This window comes from Electrona antarctica (genome assembly GCF_951216825.1).
Source record: "Electrona antarctica genome assembly, chromosome: 11".
Taxonomy (NCBI): domain Eukaryota; kingdom Metazoa; phylum Chordata; class Actinopteri; order Myctophiformes; family Myctophidae; genus Electrona; species Electrona antarctica.
In genome coordinates this window covers 26,933,690-26,955,450 of record NC_136792.1, presented here as the reverse complement: position 1 = coordinate 26,955,450, position 21,761 = coordinate 26,933,690, and the positions used below count along the sequence as shown (strand labels likewise).

Genomic DNA, 21,761 nt, shown 5'->3' with positions numbered 1-21,761 from the left:
CAAAGACAGAATAGAACTGATTAAGAAAGAAGGGTTTACTTGGGTATGTGCGGTAGGGGTAAAAAGACAGGTCAAATTTCTCTCAGAGAAGAGGTTGGGAAAGCCAGTGAAAGTTATGTAATGTTGTTGGGGCGAGAGAAGCCAGAATGGGTGTAAACAACACTCTGAAATGGGGCAGGCCTGACCGTTGCCTGGTAACTAATATTTTGGGCAGGAAGACAGGGCAAACATGTCCCGCCTCCCAGAGGGAAACAGGGCCTGGCCTGAGTAGGGTGATAAGTTAGTAGCTTCCCGAAAGCATGCTAAGAGACGGGGGCAAGAAAAACAAAGCACGGGATAATAGACAACACACTCGAGACATGGCTTTCCTGTCTAGAAATAATGTGCCCATGCACTGAGTTGGAGTCCCCAGGCAGCCAGACAGAAAGTAACAGGAGACCAAGTAGAATCAAATTAAAATCCACACACATATTGAGTTGTACTTGAAATGTACTGTAATTCTGCAAACTGTTAATAAATCAATCAATCAATCAAAACACCAACTAGTAAACTACTGATGGTTGTTTAATGTTTTAGGATAAATATTAAGATAATTTCATGTTGTAAAAAGTAAAGGTCTATTATTTTTGTGTAGCCTATTTAATTGTGGCACGGGCAACAACTTTGAAAATAAAACATCGAAAGAACTGAAGAATTTATCACAGTGTGTATTACAATGTTATGAAGCAAGCATGCTGTGTGAAACACTGCAGTATGAACGGTTAGCTTATAGCTATCACGTGTGGATATGGCATGCCGCAGCGCATTCTAACGTTTTGCAGAGCTCGTCGTTACGTTATCTGAAGTTATCCAGAGCACAGCAGCAAAACGGCATAGACGTGAGAGTATATTTTAAAGACTGAATACAAAATGGCATTATAACCACAACATCGCTATGCACCAGCTATGCGCAGAAGCAGGGCGCCATGTTGTAGGCTACGCTAACGCTGAGTCTCCAGTCTCCACTCTGCCTTTGCCTGTCACTCACAACCTGTTGCCACGGAAACTAGTTGCTAGGCGGCATAACAAAAAAAGACCTTAGGCTGCATGCGTCTCTACGTCAGATGGAACGGCGTATCCAAGGTAACAGAACGCTGTACACACATGCAGAAGACTCGTGGTGAGAAAAAAAGAAGAGAGAGAGAGAAAAAAAGCACATGGCTCATACTTTTGTGTGTGCCTTGGCTTGTACGGTATATTTTCAAATAAATGTACTGTGCTGAATGCTGCTACACCATTCTCATCTCTTCAAAAATATAAAATACAAAATATTTAGAATTGTTGTAACTAAAATGTAGGTGAATTCTGAGGAATTGGCCTATATTGGCCTGTAATATTTTATTTTATTATTATTATTTCCCCCCCTTTTTTGTATTTTTTTCCCCACATAAGCGTTTAATAAAGTTGGTATACTATACTGAAACTTAACAGTGCAAACCATGATAACCATCATACAAAATTTCAATAGATTGAATTATCACCCCAAAGAGAGAGAAACAAAGAAATACATTAAAACTGTAGGCCTACTTTATTTTTATTTTTATTTATTTTTACTTGAGTCAGGGGTACAACATTGATTCTCGATCCAGAGTCCAGACCCTCGCTGTGACGTGCCGCTGACTAATGTTCCCTCCAACTCTTCCTCCTCTCTTTCACATTTTGCAAAATCACAAATAAACGTAGGCCCATTTCAGATTTTTCATTCATCTTTTTCCCGCACGTGCCTGTTTTAGCCCCCCCAACTCCCACCTGCCACATTCCCAGTGGCATGCTGCGCAGTGTAGGCTATAACAATGAATCATTTTCTGTTCGACTGCGTGATGTCTGCAATGACATGTGTGTATGGTGCTGATTTCCGTCACTGCTGCTGCCCACTTCATGTCGGAATTACAGTATTGTACTATTTTCTGGTAAAAATAAAAACTGACATGAATGAGGCCATCCAGTGGTACCAAAATTCACGAATTATTGTAGGATAATTCATATAGCCTATATTCTAAGTTTTCATTCAGATAATATAAGTAGGCTATATTATTACAATTGTATATAGTCGCCTTACTATAGCTGCAAGTTTGATACTTTTATTTGATATTATTATTATTATTATTATTATTATTATTATTGCCTATTATAAATCCATATTATTCCATATTTAATTCCATATTCCATATTTATATATAGCACTAGCACAAGCCATACCCACCCTCTCATTCTTCAAACAAGTGGAGTTTGGAGAGCTCCCGAGGGCGTGCCCTGAGAAACTTTACAAGGGGATATCCCCTCCTTTGACGGGATTCCTTCCTCGAGAGAGCTCAGCCCTGCTTCCTTGCATAATATCGGTCAAGGGCATGGGATGGGATGGCCTGCAACTATTGCACAACGTCACTTCGATTCAGGAAACATAACCTTTAACCTAAATGCTACACACGGCTAATTTAATTGAAATGGACCAGAATTTATAGGCTATAGGCTAAGTTATTGATACTGCCCTGATGAAGACCATGTTATGGTCGAAACATGTTGGCGCAGTTGCTTTTTAATTAAATAAAGGCTATTCCATCTTTTAACTTTGTGTGCCCGGATTGTCTCTTTTCTTCTTTTTTTCCAGGCTAAATTATTAATTAGATTTAAACTTTCACCCATGAAATCACCCTTGATAATTAGAGTTTACACAAGTATTTGTCAGTATTTGTAAACAGATCAATGTTTCTTGATAGACATTTTCACACCATAAACATATAAATGTGATGAAAATGAAAAAGTATAGTGCTTTCTTGGATTTAAAATCCTCTTAAAAGAGTGACCTTGTATTGAACTACTCTTTCTTGTCTTTGCAAACTGTCAATCAATCAATCAATCAATCAATCAATCAATCAATCAATCAATCAATCAATCAATCAATTTATTTCCTGTTGCAGTGTTTGTCGATAGCTGACAGGAAATAAACTTGGACCCAAGCTGTTCCCTAGCAACACAATTCCACAAAAGGTCTATTCGCATTTAGAAATTGTTAGACGGTGAGAAATATCTCGTGGTTGTGATAGTAAAAAAAATCTATTATTGTCCGCGAGGCACGCTAGTAGTCTATTTCAGTGGGAGAGGGATTCCCTCACGTCACCAAGGATACACAACAAACAGCAGAACTCAGTCCATATATGGGTACGTACGTCAGCGGAACACCGAAGGCGGTACCTTAGTTGCTTGAAATGGTTTTGTGCGATGGGGATTTCATTCATAAGACTTGAGCTACCGTGAAACCTGGACTATATCGTTCCTCAGAGTTTACACATAGCATACTTTACATGGATCTATAAGAGCATATTTCGGTTCTTGGATTTAAAGCAGTTTGCAACATCTGGAGTTACTTCCCTTCCGAGGGAGCTGGATTACCGTTCTTCATGCAACTCCTTTGGAAAGAAACCAAGAACATTTTACAAGATTCTACCAAAAAGTTCAATTTCGGTAAAGTCAGTCTTTGCTTCATCTGTCATTTAACGCAAATGCAATATCACAAAAGTGTGTAACGGGACAGCGGCGACTGGCGAATATGAAGCCAGTATAAGTATAGCCTATCGGTTATTGTGGAGCAAATCTTTGGCAACATGGAAGCAGCTATATGGATAACATTGCCTATAATGTCTTTCAGCAGTTTAACCCCTACTTATCGTTAATCCACTACTGCAGGTGATATCGCACTTTCTCCGGGAACTGTAGGTTTCACGTTCAACCTCGCTCCCTCCGGGGTAATGTTCCAAGGGTTCCCCGGCGACCTCGATAGCGGTTCCCGTGGAAGTTCATCTCCATCCATAGAGTCCCAGTACCTGTCTTCCGTGGACTCCTTCGGGAGCCCACCGACTACCAGTGCACCACAGGTAAGTTCTAACTAAGGTATATGTTAAAAAACACACCATAGGTCAGTCAGTAGCCTACTCCTTCTTAATTAAAAAAAAGAATGGGTTAACAAGTGACACAGACAGCCTGACAGCGTATGTATATCCCTTAATATAATATATTATTTATTTGTGTATATAAGCCTGCGCAGTCCTTCCAAATGTATAGGCTAAAATGAAATCTTTATATCAGCAACAATGTGGTGCGATTGGCACTATTATGCCTGGCTTTGACTGTGCAGTGTAGTGTTTATTTGAATGCCTATTGTCACTGTAGTCGATAGATAAACATAGACAAACACAGCATCCATCCTGCTGTGTGACAACGTGGTAGGTTCTAGGTTTACAGCAGCAACAGCATAGCATGCCGCAGCAGAACGGATGACTCTCCTACGTATGTACTGAAGCTCCGCCTTCGCTTGCTTCTCTCCACGCTCTCTTCTGCGGTGACGTAAATGCGTTCTATTTTGGAGTGTTACGTCGCGTTGCTAAGGGGAACACATGGGGGTGTGACGGGGAGGAGAGGAAAGAGGAGGGGAGACGCATTGGAGAGATGTGATTGGTTTAGGTGACTGCTCGGATACTCGTTGTTTGTATGAATATTAATGCCAGTTTGAACTCCTTTTGGCATCAATGGAGCTGTAAATAAATTAAACATAAAAGATCAATGACACATTTGGGCTGAACATAATCTTAGCCTATTTTACTAAAGTGAAAAGTGGATTTTAATTGAATTCGAAAACATTTCCTCGTGTATAATAGGCCTACTATTGTCATATGCAGTGCAATTAGCACTGTTTGTTATTATTATTAATATAGGCTAATAATATTATAGTCGGTTAAAAAGAGTGTCTGTGTTGCATGTTACTGACATACTAGTTTTGACTCACTGACATAGGCTACTCAGTATTCATTGACTTCACTGACATTCTCCATGTTCCCTCCTATAGGAGTGTGTATCAGCAGGAGGTGGGTTAGGCAGTGTGGATAACAATCCTGGGGGCAGCAGCAGCACTGGAGCGGTGGAGATGCCTGGTACCTTTGTGCCCACTGTCACGGCCATCACCAGCAGCCAGGACCTGCAGTGGATGGTGCAACCGACCCTCAGCTCCTCCCAGGCTTCTGGACAGAACAGCGGCACCGCTGGGACCTCCACCATGACCCAGCCTGTGTCTCTGGTTGACCCATATGACATACCAGGTCCCAGCTACTCTTCCCCATCGGAGTTCACCCCGGCAGGTTCGGAGACTCCGGCCTCGGGTCCCATTCGTCAGTCCCGAACCCGTCGCCGCACTCGAGGGGAGTCTATGAGTGACGATGGAGATGCTGGTGTGTTAGTAAGTGTGTGCTTGTGTGGTTTCTCATTTGGTTGTGTAATTATTAAATCACCATATATATAATACTTTGATTTTAGTGATTGAGGAGTTTAAAAACATTTAATCGCTTACACAGTGGTACTGGTAAGGGACACAATGAAAGCTCATTGTAAAGTAGAATGAAAGCTAAATATTTAGCCTTCCTAAATCCCTCTTGCTTTCTCTATCCTTTGCTCCAGCTAACTCCTGAAGAGGAGGAGAAGAGGCGTGTCAGACGTGAGAGGAACAAGTTGGCTGCTGCCAAATGTCGGAACAGACGGCGAGAGCTCACTGACAGACTGCAGTCGGTGAGTTTGTCATGATAATTATGATCAACACTTTATTTGCATTTTAACAGATACAAATAAACAAATAAACATGTAATAAAATTAATATCCAAAGAAAATCAGAGAAATAAGTCTACCATTGATTGTCAATGGAAGCCAGTGACATGACGATGCAACGACGGAATGATGCATGGAGCTGCTCCAAATGATATTCCCATTCGTCTTTGCATCTGCCCTTGTGAACACACCCTAACACAATACAAATGTACATGCATATTCAATTCAATTCAATTCAACTTTATTAGCAGTCTCAGGTCCATAGAGATACATACACGTGGTTAACATACAAGATACAACAGGGAATAAAAATCATAAAACAAATACATAACTTAACCCACAGTCAGAACATACAGGCATTTTAGCCAGTGTACCCTTAATCTTGATGTGTAACGTGAACAGCTCACTGAGGGGCTTGAAAGCGCTACAATGACACTGTTTGTCGACACGTCCAGCCCTTTCATAAACTTAAACATTAGATTTCTTAGAAGTGCTTTAAAAGTCCTCACTCCAGCAGTGACAAACATCTGGCTAGCACTGCCCCCTCTGGGTTGTTTAAGAAGTATTCTCATGGCATCATTATATGCAATTTGCAACCTATGCATGCTAGATTTTTTATAACATGACCACAGGTGTGCAGTATAAAGCGGTGTGCAATATGCCTTGAACAAGGACACTTTCACTTTAGTGGAACAATGACATATATTATATATGAGGGCACAAAAATATAAACAATTAAGAAAAGAAAAGAAGAGCTTGTCATGATAATTAAATATGACCTGCTGTTACCCATGGTGCATTGGTGCCCATGGTCGTTGATGTTAATGAATGGGCTATGTTCAGCTATGCAGTAGGACTTATGACCACACTGTAGCATAATGTAAGTTGTAAGGGATACGTTTCTATGATGGTATTGGTATTACTAAGGGGGAGTGCAGCTTCCTCCACAGATAATCAAATATGTCTTCAAACCTGCATATTCTTCACTCAATCTCCGTCACCCATCCACCTCTCTGCTCCCCTTCATTTTATTTTCCTTTCTCTTGTCCTCCTCTCTTCTGCCTGCAGGAGACAGACATCCTGGAAGAGGAGAAGGCAGAGCTGGAGGCAGAGATATCGGAGTTGCAGAAGGAGAAGGAACGTTTGGAGTTTGTTCTGGTAGCCCACCAACCGGGTTGTAAGATCCCATACCAGGACCAGCTCGCTCCCCAGCACCTGCCACCTGTCTCCATCGTGGGCTTGACTGTGAAGGAAGACGCTTTCTACCTGCCTCCTGCCTACACGACTCACCCAGCCTCCACACAGTCCCAGCCGGTGGTTCCGCGACAACAACAGCAGCAGCCTCAGCCAGGGATGATGCAGGAGGTAGCATTTTCTAGTTCTTTCTATTGCTCAAATGAGCCACTGCTGGCTGGTCCACCATGCCTGATGGCCAGTGACAGTGGCGGCAGCGGTGGTGGTGGTGATAACTACGACGGCATGTCCGCTGTCAGCTACAACCCCTCATACACATCTTCATTTGTGTTCACCTACCCAGAGGGAGCCTGCGGGGTCAGTGCAAACCAGCGGAACAGCAGTAGCGAGCAGTCATCCGATTCCTTGAACTCGCCATCGCTGCTGGCGCTCTGACCGACTGACAGACAGACACGCCGGCACATATCAACATGTACATATTGCATACTTCCAACTCAAAAAACAAAAAACACAATCAATTGGATTCATATTTAGATTCCAACACGTATCCTAAAACAAGAGCCATACAAAGCACACTGACACACATCAGACATGTATTAAATCATATCAATACTTAATACATAATAAGCATACAATCTGACATGACAACAATCACATTAATTGTTATCCTTATGTCGAGATTAGATTAAATGTACCTGGACACAATACGCGAATACGAGTTGTGTCATGATTGAAACATGTGCTATCGACGTTGCCACTTACTGGCAAGTGCTCTAAAAACGCCTAGCTTACAAATAATGAATACTTTCATTGTGTTACATGTACAGTGCAATGACAAAAATACCACAAGCTCACCTTGCAATCCCACAAGCCACCCATGCCCTCCCTCCACCCCAGCCCTCATTGGTCACCCCCTCCCCCAGTGTTCCCGCTGCCATCTATTTTTCCATCCCTCTCTCTCAACCCTCTTCATGCTGAATGTATTTATGCAAAGCCGAGGGAATAAGGACAAGCTGTAGATGGTCTCTGGTGTAGGGGACAGACTGCTGGTCTCTTGCTCACCTCTCCCTCCTTCATCTGCTCGGTTTCTCTGCTTCTTCATTAGCTGGGACGTGGCAAAGTTGGGGATCTGAAATGAAACAGCCTCCTCTGTCTTTTTTGCTCTTTCCTGTCTTTTTAAAAACTTCTGCCACCTACCTGCCTCCCTGCCAAACTGCCACCGTGCCATCTCCACATCTATATTTCTCCTCCTGTCTCTGTGTATGTCCCTCTCTCTGAAGTCTTCAACCCATGAGAGCCCGAAGACCCCATCCAACCCTTGGGACCTCGAGTGAGCACCGATCAACCTAACACGCCCCCCATGCACTACCCCACATGGATGCAAGCCCCTACAGAAGATTGTTTTGTTTTTGGAGTGTATATCTCCAAGCAGACCATTACAGCTTCGAAATGAAATATATTCACACATGCACATTGCACATGGACAAAATAATTTAAAACGAAGAACACAAAATGCAAGAGGGATGCCACTGTCTTCTGCTGAGCCATTGGACGTACAAATGATTTGTGTTCATGTGGTGTGATGGTGGTTCAATGAGGACAAAGGGAGAATGATAGGGAAAGAAAGAAGTTTGATCCAATGTAAAGGTCCTATCATAGAGAATTGATTACAAAGGATACTCATTCCCTTTGACAATCAATGAGGAAAATGAGGAAAACAAAGCAAAAAAGGAAAATCCATCTCTTATCATCTGTGTGGAAGGGTGACCTCTTACTCTTACCCTTCATAATTCCACCTCTATACCACAAAGCCTAACCCACCCTCGGCCCACACACACATTCATACGACTGCTATCAAGTCTCTGAATTGTCCTATTGTCACAGACTTATTTATTCAGAGTTGATGTTGTTACTATCATCTTTGAGAAAATGTATACATGATGTGGTTATTTTAAAAAGAAAGTCATTTGACAGTTCTTTGACAAGGAGCGTTTCTGAGATTTTCTTGTTCAGTCTGTCAGCTCTATGTTATTGTCCAGATGATAACCGATGCCTTTATTCTGAGGAGACTTCTGTTTTGAGTGATTTTGGACAACCTCTAAGCATTGGGTTCAGTGTTCTCTGTACTTTGGGGTACATTCATTGTGAGTGTGTCCACTCAGAGCCACTTAGCCCATTTATTTCTTTCTTTATTGAGGTTAATGTTGTGCCAAAAACAAAACCCGGAAATGGAGGGGAGAAAATGCGAGGTGACGTTTCAGAGTAAGCGTTCTTTATTTGCCTGTGAATTTGTACAATTTATTTTCCTATATGTTTGAGTGAGAATTGTTATATATTTTTGTTTTATTTTTGTTTGCTTTGTCCTCTGCTCTTAATTGTACTGTTGCTGCCAAAGTCTGTTTTGTGTGTGTGTGTGTGTGTGTGTGTGTGTGTGTGTGTGTGTGTGTGTGTGTGTGTGTGTGTGTGTGTGTGTGTGTGTGTGTTTTGACATTCCCTCATTATTGTTACTATTATTATTATTACCATGTATTATATCATTATTTTTATTATATTTTCATTTGGCAACTTCAGAGGCATGTTGTGCACTATGAAAGTATTTTCTGTGTCAAAAGTTCTAATTGTAAGCCTATATGCAGTTACATATATACAGGAAACATGTATATTTAAGTGTATGGACCATGATTGTAAAGTATGAATGTTTTCAGATCTAAATGGAATATTTTTGTCAATGAAGAAAAACAGGGTGATGTTGTTGCGACTAGTTTTAAAATGGATATTTTTCTAAACGAACAAAAACTATAATAATAATAAAACCCACAGTTATCCCCGGTCCATCAACATGAACTCAATCTCTCTGTCGCTGTCTATGTGTATTTATATGTTTTAGATATAAAACACATTATCCAGGAAGATGTATTAAATGTATTGTGTCTATGATGCAAGTTAACAAATTAGTGCTGTTGCCTTTGTTGGTTTGTTTTTGTTTGCGAGGTCTGTCCCAATGCCTCCTGACACCCTAATTTATGCAGTGACACACTGTTGTGCGATGAAGCATATATTAGGCTTAAATGCTCCTTCATACTCACCAGTTCCAAGACAAAGAAATAAACAATATGAGAAGTATTTAAAATTTGTGTAAACTGTAACATCATGTCATAATTGTTTTAAGGATTAGTTATTTGTGTGCAGTTTGCATTTTTCACAAAGCATGTTAATCCATTGCTAATAAAACACCTCAATCAGTCTAATCAACTGCCTTTGTAGCATAAGGATTTTCATTCTGAGTATATAAATAGTATTAAATGCTAATACTTAAGTATTAATTTAATTAAAACATAAATTAATATTATGTCTAGTGTGGCCTTAGGTAGTCAGAAATGGGACAGATCTAATTTTTATGTTTTCTTTTGTTAGACCTATATTTAACATACTTAATGTTGAAGATGCTTTTCTCCATCTAAGAACAATAACAATGTGAATGTGAAATGATGATGTTCTGCTCTCAGAATAAGCATAAAGCATATCCATTGGTGGTTCTCATGTACATAGATTCTGTGGTGCTATCTATTCCACACAATATGAATTGGTAAAATTGAAGCAATTTTACATTTTAAAGGAAGCTAATGAGCAGCTTTTCTTTTCTTTTGGATGTATTCCCAAATGCAGAGGCTGCTCATTGAATTTTAGTATAATAATCAATTGCAGATGAGGTTGTTAATATGTTGCATACTGATCTTATAGGGCCTTTTCATTCTACCACACTGCAGATATTTACAATGAATTCATGTTTTCCAACTACACTCAAAATCTTTCTGAGTTCAAATTATCACTTGCTAATGAATCAGGAGAATAAACCAAAAGGGAAAAATAAAGGTTGGAATTGTTTGAAGTAAAATGACGGTAAAAATGAAAATGCAAGTGTTTGTCCCATTGAACTCATACTGTATACTGTACCTCTACCTGGCAATATCCAAGTTATCCAACATGTAAGTCTGATTATTTTTCTCTAGGATGTTATCGTTTATTTCACAATGTTAGGACTATTTTTTTTCTTTTACAGTTTATGAAAGGCAATACTTATTATCCTCTTAGATGAATTATGATGTAGCAAATCATTTGCAGCTCAATCTCAATCTGCTACTGTGTTCAGTGCAATTAAATATGGCTTTGATCGTCAATCCCTGTTAAAATATCACTTCAATGTTATTGCATCATTTAGTTTTATGTCCCTTTGACCAGACTTGATTCTTGTGAAAAGTTTACTTTTGTTTATAATTTTAGAGACTTTCTTTTTTTTTATGACGTTACATGAGGTTGTCTCTCTCTCAAATGTGCTATTGTTTTTTTTCATTCAATGCTCATCCTAAACTGCATCACATTTTTAACTGTAGATTTAAAAAATGCTCTCTGTGAATCAAATTATGTATTTTTTGTCACAGTTAAGCTAACACTTGAGATTGAAACAGCCAAGGACTGAAGCTTGTCCTGGAGGATATAGAAATGACATTATCACGCTGATGTCAATTGAAGTCTCATTTTTACTTAACTTGGCTGATGAAGGTGCTCTGATAACGCCACATCTTTGTTAAGTGCATTATAATGTATCTCAATAGTTCGCTGCAGTTGCTTATACAATACTACCTTTCTCTTAACCTTTCTCACATGGTTTTACCCCACTCTGAGAGGACCAAATAAAGCAAATATACTATAGTATTATTATTATTTTTTTTACATTTCTATTTAATTTCTCCCCTTTCTCTTATTGTTGCTCTCTTGCCCTCTTTCAGATTCCTTTCTCACTGTATATGGACTGTGAAGGCTGAGTGAGCTATCCCCTTTAATGATAAACCTCTAACCATTAGATCCTAATTGTGAAAAAAGTATATTACCAGTAAATAAACAACATATTGTCAAGGTTTTTGTCTTTTTTATTTTTACATATATTGTTACATTGTGATTTAGCAATAAAATAAAATAAAATAAAATAAAATAAAATAAAATAAAATAAAATAAAATAAAATAAAATAAAATAAAATAAAATAAAATAAAATAAAATAAAATAAAATAAAATAAAATAAAGTAAAGTAAAGTAAAGTAAAGTAAAGTAAAGTAAAGTAAAGTAAAGTAAAATAAAATAAAATAAAATAAAACAACACTATAAATCTAACTATAAATGCACCACGTCTCTGTCTGTCTGTGTGCACGGTTGTAATCCACGTAACTTGAAAGCCGTTTGCCCCGCCAACTTCAAATTTGACACATGTTCCACACCACCACAGGGAGTGCAGTCCCCGGCCATGAGTCTGTGGGATACACCGTTGTCCAGAAACACCACAAAAGGCTCTGGTCAGGCTCTGCCAGTGGACATAATGAGCCAAGGTCCCCTCACCTGTAGAATTCCCAGCATCTGCCTCATGATTGCCATCATGCCATGGCAACCCCACACCTGCCATTTGATTACTTACAGTCCACTTTTCACAGTCAGTTTGCACTCTTCAGACACAGGTATACAGTACGGGCACAAAAGGGACACAGGCAGATAGTTAAACACGGCTATGACAACGGGTATTATTAGGTTCCGAAGTTCCATCGTTCCCAAGTAGGCCGGTGGCCGACGGGCATATAGGTCTAGTAAATAATAATAATAACTGCTGGAGAAAATAATGATTCACATGGATCTTGGAATCTACATGGGGAATGGTGTGGATCCAATGTGTATCTCGGATCATCAGCCATCTATGACATCACATCAGTCGCCTATATGACACCAAACTTTAACCTGGTTTCAGCCCAATCAGAACTCCATTGCCTTGCATAGTAAATTATGTGAAGGACATTAGTGGAAGTACTTCTGTGGCAACCTCGCGTCACCAGGCTTTCCACCTCGGAAACATACCCACACATATCCAGCCGATACCCCCTATTGACCTTATGCTGCATTCACATGGATCAGGCATGAGGTACCGTAGACAGCAAACCGGAAGTTATTTTAGTGGACGGGAGCAGGACGGTAAACGGAACAGGATGGCACGGCAGCCCGGCAGCCAGAACCGGCGACGGTAACGGCAGACAGCATCAATGTTAAAATATTTAATCTTTTTACCGTTTCGTGCCGTCGGGTCAGCAGGTTTTGCCGTTTGCTGTCTACCGCTTTCCTGATTCCATGTGAATGCAGCATTATACCAATTTTGAAACGTACTTTAGTTACGTCATCGAGAACAGTGGTTCCTCATTGGCCGGTGGAATGTACTGACATAGGGTGTAAGCACACTTGGGCTTCCATGCACGGCAAAAAGCCGCTCGTGGCAGGCGTCTCTTCCTGGTTTTTAGACAGCTGGTGGATGTAAATGAAGCTCCACATCGGCCAGATTCCCGGAAGCGCATTCTGCCGTGTGGGTGGAGCTTAATGTCTAAAAACCCAGAAGAGACGCCTGCCGCTCGCGACTTTTGGCATCTTGGTGACGCTAATACCCAGCCGATCGCTGGTCCCTGATTGGCCGATGGAATACACCGACAATAGACTTTATTGGATTAATCCTTTTAGGAGACATTCTATTGTACTACTTCCCTGTGCTTGTCCATGCAAACTGTTAATCAATCAATCAATCAATCAATCAATCAATCAATACCAAGAGCAGTAAAAGTATATTTACAAAGAAACAGTTAGGGTGTACTTTAGTTGGCAAGCTAGAAGACTATGGGCTCCATTTTCGTCACCGCTAAACCCCTTATCCCTAAACTTATCCCTGCACTTTTTGATGGCTGTCAGAGAGCCGTTAGGATCCATTTGGTTCCATTTCTACCCTCTCAAAGTTACTGGGGTCTGTGGGCCGTGGCCTAATAATAGTAAAGGGGTCCTTAGTTAAAATGAAAAAGTTTGAGAACCACTGGTCTACAGTGCAGTGAGGCCACAGAATGCAGCCTTTGGACTGAGCAGAGCCGACAGAGTTACGACAACTCGATCCGTTCACTTCATGGGGGTAGTCCAATGGCGGCTCTTCTACATAGACTTCTATTGGCAAAGAGCATTGCGAAAATGCGAAGAGTGACAATGTCCTGGACCAGAAGACAGAAGTTGGCAGAATGCACTGGACTCAGGCAACAGCCCAGCTTTAATGTTCCCTTTATTTTAGATCGTTTTTGATGGGTGCTAGCTAGAGATGCTCCGATAATCGGCCAGCGATCGGTGATTGGCCATATCGGCCGATATTCACTCTGATCGGTAATCAGCATTTACCCTATCTATGATCGGCAATTTACCCTATCTGGAGAAACTGATCTTTTACACCATTTAAGTGGTAAAAATGTCAATCAGATATATAGTATAACACCATTTTGTCCGGGGCCAGTCCAATGGCGGCTCTTCTACATAGACTTCTGTTGAATGGGGACAACCAGAAGTATTGAAAGGGGACAACCGGAAGTTTACGGAAATGAAATGAAATGAAATGAAATCTATATTTACCCAGGGTATCTGGGCTAAGCTCAAGAACTTGTTTCCAGCCAGGCCCTGCTCATAGAACACATTTCATCGTAGTGGTTGATGCCTTGTTCAAGGGCATTTCAGCGGTGGTAATTTTAACGTGTCGGACGGCTGATTCGAACAGGGAACCTTCCGGTATCTAGACCGCGCCGCTATCCGTTCGGCCACCGCTGCCACGAATCATGCATTGAAGACTATGGGGTAGCGCCATAGAGTATATATATAAGGGTCGCGCGGCGAGTACATGAACCACGTGACTGGGCTGTTTTCTGCCCCCTCAATATCGCAACTCTGTCGTGCTCTGCTGAACCCATAGGGGGCTGAACCATAGGGCTGAACCCCGCCCCTATGGGCTGAACCTGAGCACAACGATCGTCACCGGATGCAGCTGAGCTGAACGCGGCGCGCACACAGCGGCACACAGCCGCAGCAGATCAGATCACCACACACACGCACACACAACATGGCGTCCGTGACTACAGGTAAGAAAACAAGGGCCCATACATTGTGATTATTTTTGGCGATTTGCGTGAATAGTTCGCCATCGTTTGTTTTAGACAGTCAATCACATAAAGACGATGTCGGTAGTATTAATATTTTTACTCAAAGAGTGTTTAGACATGTACAGGAGTCGATAGCACCCGCAATAGCAGAGCTAACGGTTAGCTACTAGGCTCTATCTGAAACCAACGTTAAATGATTACCGTACGCTAATGTTAGCCACCTACTTTAAATAGCTTTGAGATGAGGCGCTGTTCTTGTTTTAAGTTACGCATTATGATAATTAAGTTTTCAACATTAATACACTTATATTACCCATCGGTTTTGTATTTAGCCATAATGTGCGATCTGTGTATCTAATGGATGTTATTTTAGCTAAGAAAACTATCAAATCAAATCATCTCCTTTTGAGTTTGTTGATACATCTATATTCTTAACACTGTCACAACTATAACAGATGGCAGATCAATTATCATGGTTTTACTTTGCTAACGTATGATATTTGTCGATGCGACATTGCCATGTTTGGCCATTTTAAGTCATTTCACTGTTTATAATGGAAATCATAAATTTGACATCATGCAGTTAATTTTGACCATTTATTTATCTGGCCCTATATTCGCCCCTTTAATGTGCTTCATGTTCAAGTCTGTGTGGAGAATAGGCCAGAAGAGTAGCATACATCACATTACATTTGAGGCACTCTCGTGCAATGAAATAAACAGGATGTCACCCCTTTTTAACATTCTTTCTTAATACCATATGATGTTTGCCGTCATTGGATTCCCAGTTTGTACTTGTATGTTAGCATTGACTGTGAGCTTGTGACCTCAGAGGCCGAGCCCTGCTTAATTCTACCCCCACCATAAGGTGCTACATCATGTTTTTAAAAATAACATGCAGCTGGTCACATTCAGCATGTGTTATGTGACTTCAGCTTGTTGGACCCAGCCTAACTGTTACAGCAGACATATTTGTGTGGCTTCACCTCGGAAACTAAATGTACATTAAATGAATGACTAGAAAAATGATATGGCAAAATAAAATGACCTCTTACTGACACTTTTGCTACCCCTTTAACATGTACAACTGAACTGTATGATTGTGGCTCAGAACCTATGCCTGAAGACCAAAAGGCTAATATCTCCCTTGGCCCACGACTCCCACAAGGATTTCCCTCTTTGGTGGTTAACATTGGCTTTAGCACACTTCCTGGGCAGTGTGAACTTGGTTTGAATCCCAGGCTTTAAATTGGTGCCATGACAATGATGATCAGGTTTTGAGGGGAGTTCAAAGGGTGAGTGTAGCTTGGCTTTAGTGTCACTTCCTGTGCAGAAAACACACTACTTACACTACTTGTTTGTATTCTGGGGTATCATGTGGTCAGAGTTGTTGTGGGTAGGCCATCTGTCGATATCCCAGAAAATCTCTCTCTTTCACAGCCCAATGGCACACATGTAAATAGGATCACACCTTTAAGACATTACCCAGCTCTATTCAGTACAGTCCAAACCTGTATATCTACATTTATTTCTGTAATTCAGGTACAGACACAAGTAGACAATAGAAAACACTTTGTTGTTAAACTGTTTTGTTAACAGCGTGGCGTGGTCTATCACACTCCCTCTATCCCTTATTCCTCTTCAGCCACATCAGAATGGATTCAGTTCTTCAAGGAGGCTGGAATCCCTGCCGGCCTAGCTGTGACCTATGCTATTTCCTTTGTGGACAACAGGTAAATTGTAACTATAAACTGTACGTGACGATTTGTCGCACAATTAATTGCCACTAACAATTTAATTGTGTTTTTGTTGTTGAACACAGGCTCATTAATACAAATTACATTTCTGTTTGTCTTTTGGGCTTTGAAGTTACACAGGGCAGATATGACAAATAACCTACATATTCAAAGAAACTGCAATCATTTTAAAACATTAATAGTGGAAATAGCCGATCTACAAGCTCACAACCTCCATGCATTGTGACCATGTAGATCTGCTATTTTCACTACTTTTTGAAAATGTTTGAAACAATTTCAACATGGAAACGATTTTGCAAAAACAATTGCGATTACCTCAAATAATTGCTATTAGACGATTATGTAATAGTTGTGACAGGCCTACAGGTAACTATCAAATAATGTTCAAAGAAATTGATGCGAATCTGAATTTGTAAAGTTGTGTTATAAAATAAAGTTGGTTGATAGATAACGCTCTTTGTCTCACTGTAGAATCCAGAAGAACATGTTGATGGACCTCAGTAAGGAACTCATGATGGACCTGGGCATCACTGTAATAGGTGACATCATTGCCATCCTCAAACATGGCAAGAAGGTGTACAGACAGGTGAGGACTGATGAGGGAACAATGTTAACATCTACATTTGATTTGGGTGTTTGTCAATTTCTTTTGGAGGGAGAAGTACAATTTATTTTAGTTATTATTATTTTAGTTTAAATTATTGCAATCATTTTCTCTTATTCATGAAGCTATTCTTCAACTAGCTTTTTATTTTATTTTAATCAGTAGAACAGTGCCTTGTGTTTATGCACAAAATTGTCTTGAAGTGTGATTATCAGATAACACAACTTGTTTTCTGTTGCACTTCACACTAACTTTAAGTCACGTGCTAATTGTTTATGACACTTTTTGTTCTCTGTTGGGCAGTTCATTTAATGAGGATGAGTCTTTCTATTTAATAATGAAATATGCACATTTATTTCCCCCCAGTAATAGAATTTATTCTCCTATGAATAACCTTGTTGTTCTGTCTGTAACACTTGTAACTCTAATTGCAGGATATGTGCAAAATGGCTACTGAGGCCATCTGCTTAGGACAGTCCAGTGTTCAGACTGAGCTAAAACGAACTGCCAATACCCGTGAGTATCCAATTCATTTCTGTTAAGAATTATTTTCATCGTCGATAGTTTTTATTTTGATGCAGTTTCCATTGAAGCTGCAAGTATTGTTTATATACTAAGTATGTTTGTGTATACAGTGTATATATGCAGTATTCAATTGAATGTTACATGTAGGTATCACAAGTCCTCAAGAAATAATTAGTAATAAGAAATTACACTTGGCTTTTTCATAGTCAATGATGTTAACTAAATAATGATTATTGTGTTAATATTATGAGCTTACGTTTCATATCACACACCATGTTGGAATTCACTATCTCATGCCAAATTAGAGCAAATGTGAACATTTCAATACAACCAGTAAGTTGAGACAAATTATTTATTTTCCGTCTTAGCCGCCACTCGTATGATTGCCAACGCCTTGAGCAGCGACTCCCCACCAAGCACTCCAGCCCGCCGCCAAGACCTCTCTGTCACTGTGTCCAACAAACAGTCAAGCAAGAATGGCAAAGCAGGTATATAACATAAGTGTTCTTGATCTTTTATATTAAACCCATTCAGGACGGGAACCCCTTTTGGTGTTTTACTCCTTCTGGATGGGAATCCCTTTTGGGTTTTTGTTGCTATCTACAGTATATTAGCAGCATAACATTTTTGTAATTTTTTAATTAATATTTGAAAGAATTCTGAAAACTTAGTTCAGTATTTAGAAGGCGTTTTTAGAACCGGCCTCAGTCCTAAAGGGGTGCACGGTTATGAAATTATGACCGTTATCTGATCTCCGATTATTTGCAGGGTCATATCTGCCGATTTCTGATATTATACAGAGGACCACAATGGAAACAAGCTTAGGCCCTATAGGGGCTTGGCCCAAATCCTGTTAAAGTATTCAATCAATAAATAGCCTATACTCTTGTCCAAGTGTCTGTTTTCACTACTGAATGAGATGAGTACACAAATTAAATGCAGATTTCTTTTTTGCTGGTGAAAACCGATTAAATCTGTATTATTTTGAGACCATTCCGATACCGATATGGCATTTTTTATGGCCGATATGGCTAGTTCCGATTATGCTACAGATGAATTGGTCATCCCTAAACCTTAACATTCTTTCCCCTTTTACTTTGTTTTTATAAGTTCAGTCTGACATGCTTACATAATTCATTCATGGTTTCAGTGGTGACTCGACCAGCAGACGAGGGGAATGGTTTACCCATGGTGAAGCGTCGTCGTGTGACAGCAGAGATGGAAGGCAAGTACATCGTCAACATGCCCAAAGGCACCACGGCACGCACACGCCGCATCCTGGCCCAGCAGGCCAGCAAAGGTACGCCTGGCCCAGTGGCCCTGGGCTCTTAAATGCAAGCTCCCTAAACGTTTTCCCTAACAAACTTAATGCACACTAACATGGTTCAACTTTCTGCTAACTGAACAGAATACAAACTGCAAACCAGGGGCTGCTTGAGTATCTTCCCTCCTTGCAATGGGGTAATTTTATCCATTGTCCCTTACAAGTGCTTCCTCTCAATCTGTCGGTGTCTTTTCCGCATTTGAATATCGCCAGGATTTGTCCTGGTTCAAAATGGTTCAGACCAAGGTGGTAACTCCAGTTAACCATAATTTTGGGGCAAACTGTTAGGTTGCATACCTCATCTAGATAACGCTAACAATATATTCTTCAGCCCTTCTTTGAAGCGTATAAAGTTTTATCTTTCTAAATGTTTATCAACTTTTTTCCATTTAAAAGGTGGGAAGAGGACATCTGTGTTTGAGAGACTTGGTGATGAATCGCAGGTTGAAATGACGATAAGCAACAGCAAAGTAAGACTTTCAGTTATATTTAATAGCCAGACATACATTGTGCACAGGTTGATCTTTATTCATAACTTTTGTTTTTCTCCCTCTAGCCTACGGGTGTGTTCAGTCGTCTAGGCAGAGCGGATGAACAGGAAGATGTGTTGAAGGCAGGCAAGTTGCATATGGATGTGGAGGAAGAAGATGACAGTGATGGAGATGGCTCTGTACTCCAGTATGCTGGTGTCCTCAAGGGTGTCCTCAAGAAGCCAGCTGCTTCCAAAAAAAAAGAGACCGCCCCCAAACCCACCATACTCCATCGCCTTAAACCAGCACCCACCACGCTCCGTCGCCTGGGAGGCAAATACAAGCTACCCTCCTCTGACGCTCCCACCTCCTCATCGCCTTCTGCACCCGAAGGCATCCCCCCTGCCAAGCTTAGTGTGCTTCAGAGACTGGGCAAACTCCCTGCCACGCACACAGGCACCAATTCCCCAGACCTGCCAGCAGACACACAGGACAACAGGGTGACCAGCACCAGGCCAAAAGTCAAGGCCAGACTGGCAGTAGCCAGCTCCAAGGTCAGCAGCAGTACTGGGACAGGAGCAGGAGCTGGGGAGAGCCAGGGAGCCCAGATGGACATTGGGTCCGTCAGCGTCTTCAAGAGACTGGGCAGTAAGAGGACCTAACACATGTTGTGTGATTTCCCTCTGTTTTGAGTTGTTTCTGTGTTTTTATTTTGTATTTTCTTTTATCATTTTATCTATCTTCAATACATTGTTCAATTTTCCTGAAGAGTTTGTATGTACGAAACTGCAATCTGTTTTAGTGTAAAGGCAGCTTCAGTCAGTGCCATATTATGATTTTTAGAATAATTGCAGTTCAAATTAGACTGCCAATTGTAGTGTTAGCTCTCTGTGGCAGCCAAGCTTGTCAGACCTGAGGCCGGTTCTAAAAACACCTTGGAAATCGTGACTTAAGTTTTCTGAAAAACTTCAAATATTTATTCAAAAATTACAAAAAAAGATGTTGCTATATATTGTACATAGCAACAACAACCCAAAAATGAGTTCCCGTCCTTAATGGGTTATGGTCTCTGGATGAATTGAAAGAAAAAACTTAACTCTGTTTATTTCATCCACAATATTGTTTGTATTTTGTGTCATTTCATTGTCAAAGTATTGTTAAGGCATGGGCATGGCATTCATCAACCCACCAAGTTTAATATTTGAGTATGATCTAATTTCCTTAATTGAGGGTTGTTATTCACTGTCCTCCAAAATGTAAAATGTGTAGGAGAGATTTATGTGACCCTCAGAATGCATGAAGCTGTAGTGTTTGTGATCACGCGAAAAACATTTTTTTTTCTTTTTTTTTTTAAGAAACGAGATTTTAAATCTTTGGGGTTATATCTCCAGTCCTGACCACAAGGCCTCATGAGTTTTTGTTCATTATCGCTTGGCTGACGTAATTTGCACAGGTCAGTGGTCTACCAGTACACTCTTAGAGATTTTGTACAGGTTGAATTTTAAGTCTTCACTCTAACATCTCAAAATCCATCCTCTGACTGAGGTCAAAGATCGATATGGTGAGACTGACCAAAAGTCTCTTGGATTTCAACTGTGGACTATAAAATATGAAATGATGCAGTCACAATTTAAGAAACCTCACAATTCACTTGCATCAATCTAAAGCACCTCATTGTATAGGCATGCAGACGAGTAACGTCCAGTGATAATTTAACTCTGAAAGTATGGATTTTGAGGGTCCATTTTAAAATATTACGGGCTACATGAATACAGAATACGAATATAGGTATTACTGTGTCGAAGTGAAATTGAACTTGATCATTCAAATTTTTCTACCATAGTGAAGGTTTTGTGCTACTACCTACTTAAAGGCTAAATCATATTGGATTATAGATTCTATTGAAATGCAATTTATAGATTTGGTAGACTTTTCAGAGCTAAATACCTGTTATCTTCCATATATTTTTAACTGGACATCCTATTTTTCACCCATATCAAGAAACATTGAAATGTCAATGCTCAAAAATATCACTGTGCTGTAGATGGCATCTGTTACCCAATATAATAAGACACTAATACACTTTGGTATTATTTTTGTCTATGAATCTTCACACCTGAACTTTGTTACACTACAGATTTTGAGAATGCAAACAAATATCTTTTTTCAATTTTCAAGATATTATGAAACACAAGCTCCATGGTTTGTGAACTTGATATTGTAATTAAAAAAAATAAGAACAGGGTGAAAGATCTCGGAAGTTTTCATTTCCC

At 40.2% G+C, this 21,761-nt stretch overlaps 2 protein-coding genes across 4 annotated transcripts; both read left to right on the top strand.

Annotated features, from left to right (window-relative positions):
* Positions 1–3,435: 3,435 nt before the first annotated feature.
* fosb (FBJ murine osteosarcoma viral oncogene homolog B) lies at positions 3,436–9,654 on the top strand (the record flags this gene model as incomplete). Of its 2 annotated transcripts, XM_079514264.1 has the most annotated exons (6): positions 3,436–3,501; positions 3,724–3,911; positions 4,880–5,266; positions 5,485–5,592; positions 6,697–6,993; positions 8,103–9,654. In XM_079514264.1, exons 1-6 carry the CDS (start codon positions 3,438–3,440, stop codon positions 8,154–8,156), a joined length of 1,098 nt encoding a protein of 365 aa, XP_079370390.1. In that variant the 5' UTR covers positions 3,436–3,437. The 2 variants fall into 2 exon arrangements, with proteins under 2 accessions (XP_079370390.1, XP_079370389.1); XM_079514263.1 differs by lacking the exon at positions 8,103–9,654 and having other exon boundaries at positions 6,697–7,257.
* Positions 9,655–14,637: 4,983 nt separating this feature from the next.
* On the top strand, positions 14,638–21,749 carry cUnh19orf47 (chromosome Un C19orf47 homolog). Of its 2 annotated transcripts, none has more exons than XM_079514694.1 (8): positions 14,638–14,787; positions 16,454–16,541; positions 17,037–17,151; positions 17,604–17,685; positions 18,063–18,182; positions 18,845–18,919; positions 19,415–19,488; positions 19,575–21,749. In XM_079514694.1, the coding sequence occupies exons 1-8, from the start codon at positions 14,769–14,771 to the stop codon at positions 20,148–20,150; spliced, it is 1,149 nt and encodes a 382-aa protein (XP_079370820.1). In that variant the 5' UTR covers positions 14,638–14,768; the 3' UTR covers positions 20,151–21,749. The 2 variants fall into 2 exon arrangements, with proteins under 2 accessions (XP_079370820.1, XP_079370819.1); XM_079514693.1 differs by having other exon boundaries at positions 18,845–18,994.
* The last annotated feature ends 12 nt before the right edge of the window (positions 21,750–21,761 follow it).